At 32.8% G+C, this 13,637-nt stretch overlaps 1 protein-coding gene across 1 annotated transcript in view; it reads left to right on the top strand.

Annotated features, from left to right (window-relative positions):
* Positions 1–13,637, top strand: part of LOC139489596 (receptor-type tyrosine-protein phosphatase mu-like) — a 107,852-nt gene that overhangs the window by 77,889 nt on the left and 16,326 nt on the right. The window contains exons 9-17 of the mRNA XM_071276190.1: positions 314–451; positions 1,924–2,067; positions 2,698–2,832; positions 3,457–3,594; positions 9,956–10,058; positions 11,083–11,162; positions 11,432–11,718; positions 12,549–12,636; positions 13,536–13,603. Coding sequence (XP_071132291.1) covers positions 314–451; positions 1,924–2,067; positions 2,698–2,832; positions 3,457–3,594; positions 9,956–10,058; positions 11,083–11,162; positions 11,432–11,718; positions 12,549–12,636; positions 13,536–13,603 — 1,181 coding nt within the window. The remainder of the gene's footprint in view (positions 1–313; positions 452–1,923; positions 2,068–2,697; positions 2,833–3,456; positions 3,595–9,955; positions 10,059–11,082; positions 11,163–11,431; positions 11,719–12,548; positions 12,637–13,535; positions 13,604–13,637) is intronic.

Here is a 13,637-nt window from a genome sequence, read left to right as displayed (position 1 = left end):
AAAAAACGTTTTTCAATTTCTGCATGCACTTTTGTCTACAAGGCAGGATGATACATTGAAAACATGAATGAAAAACCTTATTCATCACTTACTGCAGTAGCTGTTTTTAACTACGAAACGAATCTCCAATGTATATTATACAGTATTTTGTTTCAGACTGTGCATATATAAGAATAATTACCGATCATTGAATAAATAAGAAATTAATTGTTCATAATTTAGAACACAAAAGTTTTATTTGAAATGCATTTTTTGGTTTGTTAATGACAGTAATAAATATTTGATTATAAAAACTTTTTCTTTCACTTACCAGCCTGTAATGTAGGTAAATTTGGTGGTCAGTGTCAGCGTGACTGCTCAGTGAATTGTTTATCACCACCCTGTGATCATGTGACGGGACAATGTAAATCAGGCTGCATGAAAGGATGGAAAGGATTCAATTGCACAGACAGTTTGTTCATTTTATTTGATATGATAATAATAATAGTATTACTATAATAATTTTACTTTCATTTTGGAATTGAATCTGTTGTCTTTTATATGAAACAACTATTATTGTCGTGTTATCTTTTGATTTCATAGTGGAAAGAAGCTAATTTGAGATGTAAAGAATATGACAATGTGATAAAGTTAAAGAAGCTACTATTATAATTATTCAATCTTTGATGCATTATATAAACCTACTATTCTTATAAAAAGAAGAAAAGCACAATTTTGCAAAGATACCATTTTCTTTGTTATCCGGGCGATGTACTAGTATATTCAAATCTAAAACAAATAAAACAAATATAAAACAAACGTTTTTTTTCAAAAACACAATCCACACGAATAATAACGGATTTAAACATATTTAAGACGATTTGCCTCAACATTTTGATAGATAACTCTCTCCAATAGTTGTATTTTTATGTCGACGGCGACATCATATGCATTCATTATTTTCGAGTATTACAACGTTTGTATCCCAGCAATTGTCAAAAATGACTTAAACTGTTTTATATTGAGACTTAATATTGTGCCCTAGCTACTTATCTGACCTTTGGTTATTTAAATACTGTTTGCATGACTTTCCTCGGTCATCCAGAAGATAGTGGGGATTTTTAAAATTAGCTAGGTGATACCCTGTAGTTCTGCCTGAGGTCATAAGGTTCACAAATTCCATTTGCCATCTTTAAGAGGATCCCATATATTGGCAAATATGGTCTGATTGCATTAGAGGCTGTAACTAGAAGGCAAAACTTATTAAATCGGCTCTCCTTATCACAGCAAGCAGCTAGTCAGTGGTGAATGCTGCAAGCGTGTTTTGTCTTGCACTGACACGACAGTACCCATTTTACACAGGGACATCACACGGTTCATTTTTACAGAATTGTTAAACAAACGTTTATCTGTTGTGCTCATACATGACAAATAATTTAGAATAACAAAATCAGAATGTGCCATTCGAAAACCAGCATTTGATACTAATAAACACCATCTTCTGCATATAAAGAAAACCAAATTTGCACAAAGAATGTTTTAAATTTCAGATACATTGTATCATGTTAAAATAGTCGACAACGGCACAGTGAGACCAAATTTTAAAACTTGTGATCAATGTAATTGTTTAAAGTAATTTATGTAATGTCTGATATATGCAAATTCTGATCGTGAATACATCTTATCAATTTTATTGTATCTACAAATAATAATTTTGAAATTCTATTTGCCTATATAGGGCTTCCAATTAAGAAATGTGATCCAGTTTTACAATTATTGTCATGTTTAGAAGTGATCAAAAAGAGAAAACATAGACTTTAAGTAAAATCCTTGCTGCTGGAGATACTATCATAAGCGCACATTTAAAGATTCGTTACATGTTGATTGCATCGTTCTGAAAAAATAATAGTCATGCCAATATTTCTTTATTTTTATCTGTTTCAGAGTGTAATATTGGATACTTTGGTTGGAATTGTTCAGAGACCTGTACTGGATGCATAGCAGATGAATGTAATCATATCAACGGAATCTGCAAAAATGACAGTGTTTGTAAAACTGGCTACAAGTATGGAAAATACTGTAATCAGAGTAAGTTTCAATGGTTTGATCAAGAACTAATTAATAACCATGTACAATAATGACATTTAATGTACATGTTTTTTGTAGTTTTAGAAGTCATTGGTTGTCGTGATGTCTCGCATAATTTTCAAAATGGTTTTAAGTTTAGGTGTATGTCTGTTCACCCTGGTGTACGTTTAAACTCAACTAGTCATGCGTCTTTAAGTAACTATTATACTTATTCATCATGATCCAGATATGTGCTAGACAATGGATTTTAACCAGATTTTATGATTCAATTGAAAAGTTATTATGTGAAATTAGTGCATTTTTATATTACCGTTTTCATTTTAGTGTAATTTACTCTGAATATAATTAACTATGAATTTATCTTTGTACTTAGAACGTATGTATATATTGATACATAATTTATAACATTTGGAGTATGGAATAGCATATCAGTTTGCGATTGGATTATCATCATTTGTAAACAAGAATATTATGAATTGGATTCACAAGAATTTAACATAAGCATGTTACATGTACTTTTGAATCTGACTTTAAAACATATTTCGCTGTCAACTAAATATGCTAAACATTTAATTTTGATTTGCAAGCATTATATGCATGAGATTACCCTGAAATGGTTTTCTCTTGAAGCGTGTGAAGATTGGCATTTTGGAACTAATTGTAATGAGATGTGTAACTGTCTTACCATATCATGCAATGCATTAACTGGCAAATGTCCTGACGGCGATTGCGCAAAGGGATGGAGTGGTGACTCGTGCGATCAAGGTAAACATACACAATATTTGATGTTGTTTGTAATATTCGTAATTCTGTTATTGCAATGGATTATTTAGCAGTCCTTTGAATATCAAAAATACACGTCACCTTGCAGACTTGCTTCCTCAGTCATACGAATCTGATACCACACACGAGCATGCAGGAACAAAAGAAAAGAAACCTATTTAATTTTTAAACTTCACAGATTTTTATCAAATCCCTATAAAGTTCAGTTTATAAATGTGTAACTATGTTAAATGCATCTCTCTAATCCTATCGAACGTAAACGTTTTAACACATAGTTTGAATCGAAAACAGCTATCATATTCCTGACTTGGTATCTGCGTTTCCTTGTGTAAAACATACTGATTTAAACCTGATTTTATTGTTTGTTAAACCTTTCACATGAATGATAGTTGCAGACAATTCCATAATATTGAATACAATGTGTCAGCAAACAAACAAACATATAGAGATAAAAATAAAAAAGAAGGGAGAACACATTGAACTGTTATATATGAACTGGCGACAACTTTGGTTGACCAGATACGTTTCACCGATCTATTATTTAATAATGCATGATCACTTTAAACATGTTTAAAGATTTTTAAAAGTAAATGGATAATATTTCAGAATGTACCCACGGTTATTTTGGATTCAATTGTATACAGTTTTGTGGAAATTGTTATAACAATTCATGTAATAAATTGAATGGCAGTTGTGAAGCTGGATGCAAAGGTGGATTTAGTGGTTCAGTCTGCACAATTAAAGGTAAGGAGGGATACTTTTATACTTCATATGTATTAAAGAACCAATGGGTTAACATCGGTAAGACAACAACATAGTGACCCAAAAATTATAACTACATGTATAATGTTCCTTCTGATTTATAAACATACCTTTTTTTTAAAGAAAACCTTCGGATCCCTAATTTAATATAAATAAAAAAAAATATCTAGCACTTCAACTAGTTTTTTAAGGAAATTCGATTAAAATGAATGTACAATGTAGAATTAGACAAACTGATGCCTCCGTACTCAACTCTGAAGTAACTGTATTATGACAAAGTCAATGTAGGACTTTATTTGAGATTTTACGGATATGAATGTAGATAACGAACTGATATCCTGTCTGATTCTGGCTTTTTTAAGAGTAATTCGACCACAAACTGTAACGTGAAAGTAACGTGTTTTCATCATTTAAAAAAGTGTTAATACCAAATTGTTAACAGAGGTAGGATATTATCTTTGGTTTAACCTTACATGTTCTCAAAAACATGACGTTTGTAATCCAGAGACAGAGAAACTGGATTGAGTAAAATTGGCGCGCAATGTTGTGCGAGTTACTTCATACACGGTGTAACATCAACTAAATTATTTGCATATATACATGTAGGTCAATAGTCTTATTCATTGAAAATGTGGCAGTCAAGTTATGCAATTGCGTAATGCCCGCGTCACACTGTCCCGATTTTTATATACGATAGACACCCGAATGCGAAAATTGTACGTTCGTACGAAGTTCGTCCCGATCTCGTTAAAATACAAAAACGTGACCGAAGCAAGTACGATTAATAACGAAGTCTATACGATGGTGCTTAAAATATATACCATAGCAAAAGATGGACATACAAAGGTTAACCGAAGACGGGTATTTAAGCTTCATATCTCACAATGGATCACGAAGGCTACACGATGGAGTATGGTGCAGGCGCGATGGTCATACGATGTCTAAAAGACGTCGTGTACAGCTTACGATGTATTTAAATTATATGCCGAAGGCATCCCACATTTTAAATTGTTTGATCAATATTGAATATATATTATAATGTACATTTATGTAAGTTGCGTGTAGATAAAATTGTTATGGACACTCTAGAACCAAAATGCTCAAAACTTGGTATGATGTTACTCGTTAACAATATCTTAAGCGCTATTGACTTTAAAGTTCAAAGGTCAAGGTCACAGTGGCAGTTGTAATACAAGGCAATATCATCCTTGTGGACACTCTAAAACCAATATGCTTCAAAAGATTTTAACCACATTTGGTATATTGTTCCTCCTTGTAATGATCTAACATTTTTTACGTTCAAGGCCAAGGTCATGCAGATGGACTTGTTTTTTCTCCTTGAAATAGCATAATACACAGGAAATTGGTTGCTCATTTTTTTACCTGCTGGTTCTAAAGACAATATTAAAGGTATTTCCAGTTACTGAATGTTTTGGTTGATTTCTAAAAAAATAGTTTATGTATCAAATATGTATATTAAATTTACCATTTTCTGCATGTGTCATATACACATATAGTGTCCATATTTGTCACCAATATGTTACATACGATGGGATGCCACGATTGGCATTGTCTTGTTTGAACTGTAAAATGTGTGCACTAGTCTAAATAATCACCCATAATTATGCCCATGTTTACTGATCTATCTTAAAGGTAAGGTAATGGGTTCGTTGATCCCTTTTATTCAAAAAGAGCTCTTTCCAGGAGAATATCATAATAATATAGACAAAAGGAAGGATGAGGGGGAAAGCAACAAATGCGGCAAAATATGACATATAGAAATCAAAACGGTTATGGAGTTAACATTCGTGTGACAACAGCTCAGACGATACATAAAAAATCAGAATAATGAAGAAAAAGTTGGGTTCCCTATATACGTGTACCTGCAGTGTTGGTGTACGAGGCGCGTTTATGATTTTCATTATGTTACTTGATATGAAAAATTGACAAAAAATATTATTTTACTTGTAGAAGTAAGTCATGAGCCTGAAATAGCTGCTCTTCTTGTTTCATTTGAATTAATAGAAACAACGCTGTCGCCTTTCTTGTTCTCATAGAATCATATGATATGAGCTCCATGTTTTGTGAACGTCTTTCTTAACTGTCGTATTGAATGACCAGTGCATATCGCGCATGGCACTTTAACTGTATTTTAGCGCGAAAATTAACTTACATTTAGCTGGATTTATTGCCGTCGTTGTTCCATCTTGTCGACTTCGTACTTTTATTCGATGGCAACACGACGGGATTACGAGGTCTTCACGAAAACGTGTTGCCATCGTAAGACCTTCGGGTAGCTTCGTGATTCATTCGTGTAGACATCGTAATGTCAAAACTGCCCGATGGAAACGATGGAAACACGAATGCAATACGATGTTCAAAGATGCATTCCCGGTGACATTACAATGGTGAGGATGGTTATACGAACTCAATACGAATCCTCAACATCGGACGCACTTTCGGGGATTTTTTAACATGTTAAAAAATTAAGAACCCTTCCCGAAGTTGTCCCCGAAGGCTAGAAAAAGTGGCCGATGGTTCTACGATGGTACAGATTGCACTACGAATAGCCCGATCTGAATACGATCAGTCCTGATTTTGAAAATTTCCATAATCGTGTTGCCATCGGCGTTAAAATCGGGACAGTGTGACGCGGGCATAAACGACTACAAATTATCGGCATGATAAGATAAAATCGTTATTGGATTAAATATTTAATTACAGATATCATGGATAATCAACACAATTTAATATACATGTACCACAAGAAGCAACCATGGAATTACGGTTAACGCGCGTTAATTTCCCATGTGTAACTTCAAGTGTATAAAGAAGCGGCGAAAGAATACAAAGGGACAGTCAAACTCATAGATCGAACATAAACTGACAACGCCATGGCTAAAAAAAAAAACACAAACAGACAAATAATAGTTCACAAGACACAACATGGAAAACTAAAGACTAAGCAACACGAACCCTACCAAAACTGGGAGTGATCTCAGTTGCTCCGAAAGGGTAAGCAGATCCTGCTCCACATGTGGCACCTGTCGTGTTTAAGTTATAAGTTAGCATTACCTATTGGCTTTTGGTTTTGTCACGATGTGCGTCATACAATCAAAATCCTAGAAATATATATATATATTATAGTTATAATATTGTTTCTGTGCGACACAATTGATGCAAATTGTTTTTTAAAAATACACACAGTTGGGCTTGGGAGTACATAGGTCTATGGTTCACTGTAGGAGAAGTTTTCCGGAAACTCCTTACACCTCAAGAAAATAGTACAAGAAAATACATCAAAAATATTCTTTAAACTATCTCCCAGAAGAGCAAATATTGATATAAATCAAACCCCTGCCAACATGTACACCTTTAATATATATACAAACAGCTAACAAAGGGAACAATTCATAAGAAGCAAGCTGTAGGAGGCATATGAGTTATCTTGCTATATACCAATAATGGGACAGACGGAATGACCGACAGAGCGACAGACAGACGGATCGACGAACGGAAAAAGGTAACACAATATGCCCCTTTCTCCCCAACTATTAGTGGAAGATATTACATGTAGCAAGCAAAATCAAGGGAATTGTGCAAATGATGATACAAGCATGAAATTTAGCACGAAGCATCATTATTATATACTTTTTAAGAAAAAACTGCTGGCCTTAAGAAAATTTCATTTTTTCAAGATGGCCACCACCTTTTCTAAAATGGCTGTTTTTCCAGATTGAAATACTTATTTTTTTTCTTTGACCTTCTTTGAGTACAAAATATTATCAGGTTTGGTGGATACCTTCTTTACGTGTGACGTATATAATAGAAATTAATATTTGACAATTTCTGGGTTTGCGCATGCGTGAAAATGTTACAAAATTCACACACAAATATTTGAACTATTTATTATATGCTTAACGCTTTTGAATTTTTGTGATGTTATGAATTTGTTTGATGACATTTTTTAAGGTTATAAGACACATGCATTTACAAATTTCGAGCATGCGTAAACTATTATAAATAAAGAATGAATTACACGCACTACAAGGGCACAATGGTGGAAATCGTAGTTCATTTAACAGATGAAGATTAAAATTTCTTAAACATATATTGGTCGTCATTCATTCCTCTAAGCATCTTAGCTCTTCTGTTCGAGTATAAAGTGTTACGTCTTTGATGCCACTGCTTGAAAACACGCCCTTTTAATTGCAATGATCAAACATTCGATGGATAAGGTGAAAAAGGTGTTTAACTTTCAAAATATCGGGCAAATATCAATTATAGATGCAGATATTGAACTCTTTTGTATTGGCTAAGGAATTTCAGTTTGAATGGCCAGATTTGTACGGAGAACATACGTTTATCTTCATGTTCGGTGGATTATACATTAAATTCGCTTGTTTTAAAATTTTGAGTGATGAATTGCATGATAGTGGATGGACATATGCCCTCGCTGAAGCCGATATTGCAACACCTAGAATGGCAGATGCTTTTCATGTATGTTTTAAATGTAATTAGGAATAGACACGCGCACTGCATGTGGTTTGCTTGAACTGATAATGGAAGCCGTTATGAAAGCATAAACACAGAAAATATAGTTCATGACTGTGATGTTCAAGTATGTGATCAACGAGTGTAAGGAAAGTCATATCGTTTGCAAGGAAATAGCGGCCTTATGATGCTATTCCGCCTACCACAAAATCATTATAATTACATGTGGTCGGCGGAATAGAATTACAAGGCCGCTGCTTCATTGCAAACGATTTTAATCTTCTGGAGCACATCAAAAGAGAAGCTTATCAAGATAGGCATGTTTGGGCTCGTCCGGATTTATTCATTCGACAGGTTCATGTACCAAGTCATGACCACAGGAAAAGGGTTGAAAAAAAAACACAATGACAATTGGAAACCAAAATGGATTTCTTTGGTCGCCGCTGATCCTCGTGTTTTGAAATGCGGATGCAAGAAATTAAGCTGTGTTGGTAACTGTAAATGATACCGTTCAGGCCTTCCTTGTATGGGTTATTGTATAGGCAGCTGTCAGATAATCATAAGATAAGCAACCTGTCTTCCTAAACAAACTATATATGCATTTGAAATTAACAAAGTCAGTGAAATCTCTTGTTAAGTTGAGAGAAATGATAAAAATGACATTTTACACGTTTTGCCGCCATTTTGGAACCGGAAATCACTGGTTTTTTTCATGTAGGTATTGTTCTTTCGTACTTTAGGAACTGTAATATAAGTTTTATCAAAACTTACATTGGATTATACCTATTACACAGCTTTCAAATGATTTACGAAATATAATCAATTGGATATGACGTCATTTGCAAAATGAGCGGTGGCCATCTTGATAAAATGATTTTATTTTATGGCCAACAGCTGTTTTTTTTAATTATCATTTAGTCCACCCATATACCAAATTTCATGCTTGTATCACGATTTGCACAATTATGTCCATAATATCTCCGACTATATCTGTTGCGAAGGTATAAAAAGGTCGGCAAGGAACAGGACATCACATTGTTACTCAATATGAATGCTTACGAGATGCTGGAAAATACTCCTGCAAAATTTAAAAAACTATATATTGCTAATGAGAAACGCAATATTTTGTGTCAATCTAACGATATATTTCTTAGTAGAACATGTAGATAAGCCGACAATAGATCTATAGTTCTACAGCGTTGTGTGAGGTTTAGGCGTCATATGCAACATGTACAAACACAGTCAGTGGTCACGTGTGTTGCATAATGGAATATGCAACGACGCAATCAATAGTTACGTTTTTTTAATATGAATTATTTACTTAAAAGGTATTGTTTAAAGGTTTGACTTCAAGAGCAATAACAAATTTATCTTTAATCGATTGAAGACATTTCACAGCTACATTTTTCTTTGAATAAACTGACTAAGGTTATCATTTACATATATTTCAAATGTTCTCGTTTTGCCCGAGGTCTGGCGTATTCCTCTGCGGAAACTTTGAGTATGTTAGTTATGGTATTAACTGATGTGTTATTTCTCTTTTTATGGATACCATCATGATCATCTTCAGGAGGTGTTCATGTTGAATAATTTTTCAATAATCAAAAACTAAATGACCAGTTGGGTAAATAATATATTGAGAGTAGAATGAATCACAGATAAGTGTTTTTTTTTAAGTATTCTCCTTAATTTAAGTTAACATTGGTTGTTTATTATTAAATGTTCATCGGTTAATGGTTTCGATCTAATTGGTTTAAAAGACGGAAAATAGCATCTTCATGAATTCTGCTTACGGAGTTTTCGATATTTTTAGATTACAATAATATTTAAAAACAAAATCTTTCAATAGACAATCAGAAGTCGCAAGCAGGTTCTGGTCCAGCTATTGGAGGAAGTATAAGTGGTGTCATTATAGTTATTGTGGTAGTGGTTCTTGCTGTTATTATCTACAGGTAAATTGTATTGACATAGAAATGTTGAAAAACACCTACACTATAAAAAAAAAAGGATATATTGTATAGTTGCCAATGAGACAAGTTTCCGCCGAAGTTTAAAAGGAGTGGATGTTAGCAATTATAGGCTACTGTGCGGATTTCAATAATTGAGAAAAATTGATATAATTACGAAGCCAATAAAAAGCCCCGATATGAAAAATTTGAAACAACACTATTTAGAAAACTAACGGCCTTATTTACAACAGTACAATTTTTGAAAAACAAATACGGCTGACATGAACCAACGACAGCCACTGACATCCATGTTTCTGACGTACGACATTAGGATTGACAATTTGATGGGGGTAAACATACTTAACATAACTTCTTACCTACATGTAAGACGATTTAGTGCTTTCTTTTTAACCTTAAACATATTATTCAAGATTCTATTTTCTCCTTCCAGTCATTATTGGGTGTTAGTTTCACTTACATATTCATACTTTTCTTTTGCTTTAATTTGTATCCAATTTGGTTGCGTGTTACTTTTATATTTATTCTTCTTGTAAAAGCTGCATTTGTTTGCTTTACTTTGTTTGAAAGCATTTTAATGTCTTACAAAAATGTTGTGTTCGTAACGTGCAAAACACTAATTTTCAGTGTTTTTTGTTTTGTTTTTACACTTTTCTCTAGTTTCAGTTTCTTTTTCGGGATTCCATTTTGATTTTCCCGTCGTCGCTCTGATATATTGAACAATGTTTAAGGTATTTCTATGACTGTGATATTGATGACGTCAAAAATTCGCTTAAACAAGTCAATATATGCACAATAACTATTTTATGACTAATGTTTGAAATAATCTTTTTTGGATATAAGCAGCCAATATTTAAAAACTTCATATCTCAATAAATAATCAATTGGTACCTTGCTTTAGTTTTTTTTTTCTTCTGAAAAAACGAGCATTATGGGAAAAACAGTAACATAGTGTATCATAAAGATGTATGGCCAAAATAATATGCATGGTTGATCTTATTGTTTTCAGACGAAGGTCAACGCCGCAACAAGACAGATTTTCCCGTGATAATGAAGCACTTAAGCGAGCAGAGGGGAATACATATTTCAGTGAGTTAAATTATTTGAATAAACTGTCGTTGTATGTAAACTGTCAAATAATGTTTTGACTGTCATGATTTATTTCAACGCATCTTTATGATATGTGTTCCTTTTTGTCGAATAGGTCATCGTTTTATGGTATCTTTAAGAATCAGTTATGTTCTTCATGATAATACTCGATAAATTTGCGCAACTTCAAACATATGCATTTCTGCAAAATTCCAATAAATCGATATAGAATTATTAAAGTTGAAACTGTTATCTTCTTCATTTTTAAGATCAGGAAATCATTCAAAAGAAGGAAGACGGATATGCAAATATGGGTTGTGCAACATCTGTCGGTGATATTCAAATATCTTTGTCTGGCACAAACGCAGGCAAAGTCAGATATAGTGAAGAAAATGATCAATTACCAGAAGAAGAAGAATACAATGAAGAAGATGAAGGAGGAGGAGTTTACACTAATATAGCTGCTGAACAATCGAAACATAAAATATCAATATCAGAACTTAAGACAGTTATTAGCGAGAAAAGAAAAGAGAATGGCTTTGATAATGAATACAAGGTTAGTTAGTTAGTAAAAGATTTGATTACAGGCAAATGAATTGGTAAACAATACTCAACGAGCTCAACGAGAGACTTCTCTGAATCCGTCATTTTCTACAAATTGTATAACTGAATCAGTTTCGTGTACAATTACCATCCATTATAAGTTTTTATGATACATCAGAGAAATCAACTTAAGCAGATAAAAATAATTTACCTATAAATGTATTTGTCGATGGAATCTCCCATGCTCGAAAGATATTATATTCTTACGGTTCTTCTCTATATGTAGCCCTGCAATAGTTTACAGAAAGTAAGGAATACATGGTAAATTAACTAAAGTTATCCGTTGGTTCTTGAAAAAAGAGTCTACAAATCGAACAACAGATTGATGTCAAGTTATCGTAGTATTTACTGTCAGTCGTCAATGTTTCATTTTAGATTTGCCACACTCGATAGTTATCGCAACAATTATTATTTATACTTTTGGAAGAAGGCTACAACAACAACAATAAATCCTTGTTGCAATTTTATTTCTAACATATCTAAAAGTTTTCTTATAAAACTACCGATTTTTGTATCATGATTTGATTTCAAAGAAAACAACATTTAAACTTCTTATAGATCATTAACAACACATTCACTGCATACATATTCAAATTCTTGATATGTACCAAACAATAACCATGGCAAATCAACTCCTAACATTATATAAATATCTTTAAAAGTGCGTTGCCTGTTTTCAATCTACTGGTGTCGTTGTTTTTTATAATTAAGTGACATTTATAATGCAACAAGTACTGAGTAAGTTTGAAAAAGGTGGTATAATCTCATTTTCAATTATTACAGATTTTTCCAAAAGGACTTGTTCATGCACACGACGAAGGTTCCAAAGAAGAAAACAAACTTAAGAATCGTTTCCTGAAAACTTGGCCATGTATGTATATATTCTAAGTATTGTGATGTGTCCATATGTAATCATTTAAACTTAACATGTACACAGTAGACCATGGATTGATCGGGTATTAATATTGCATTGAAATGTCAAAACAGTTCCATGTGGTTTAATCAAGTAAAATGTTCGGTTCTGCTGTGACTACTTTTACTTACCATTTAATTTAATGAAATTTTAGGAAAGCTAAAATTCAAAAACAATTCTAACGGTAATGAACATTCAAAACGGAATAAAAAAATATGATTGCAAAACTAACAACTTAAGTACATGTAACATATGTCAAACAACTGTTGTATTCCTGATTTGGTATCGACACTTCGTTTTGTACAAAAAGGTGGATTAAACCTGGTTATGAAGCTAGTTAAAGCGCTCACTTTTATGCAAATTGCATAAAATTCCATTATTTTGAAAATTCAGTTACATAAACATGATAAAATCTTTATTATCGCATTGTTATGCAGTATATGTCATACATGTTATATGCAAAACACCAGGTTAATTAAAACAAAATCCGTTTAAGCACCCTCATGTTCCGTTACGTATGTTAGGCAATTTTGCCTTTATTAAATCGTAGAATGTAGTTCATTGTATTTATTCATCTTGAGTTATCGTTTTGTCTAGGGAATTCCGTTAAATGACGCACATGTCCATACGGGAAAGGGCAAGCATGTACAACGGTTCAATACCCTATTAGTAATTCATAAAATACCATTGATTAATATCAAATAAAAAACGACTTAAAAAATATGCATGACTGGAAGTTCTGTATCGTTATACCTCTGCATTACTGAATCAGTTTTAATGAATTTAAGTAACTCGCTCAAAGGCATAAACTAAATATATGAAAACGATTTAACAAGTGTTTTGTCATTGTTTTACAGATGACCATTCACGGATTATTTTGACGGGAAATACCAAGCATGATTATATAAACGCTAGTTATATTGACGTAAGATATAAACGTTTATTGTTTTAATCATATA

Source organism: Mytilus edulis, chromosome 1, assembly GCF_963676685.1.
Source record: "Mytilus edulis chromosome 1, xbMytEdul2.2, whole genome shotgun sequence".
NCBI classification, from domain to species: domain Eukaryota; kingdom Metazoa; phylum Mollusca; class Bivalvia; order Mytilida; family Mytilidae; genus Mytilus; species Mytilus edulis.
The sequence above is the reverse complement of the archived record's forward strand: the minus strand, read 5'-3'. Positions and strand labels throughout refer to the sequence as shown.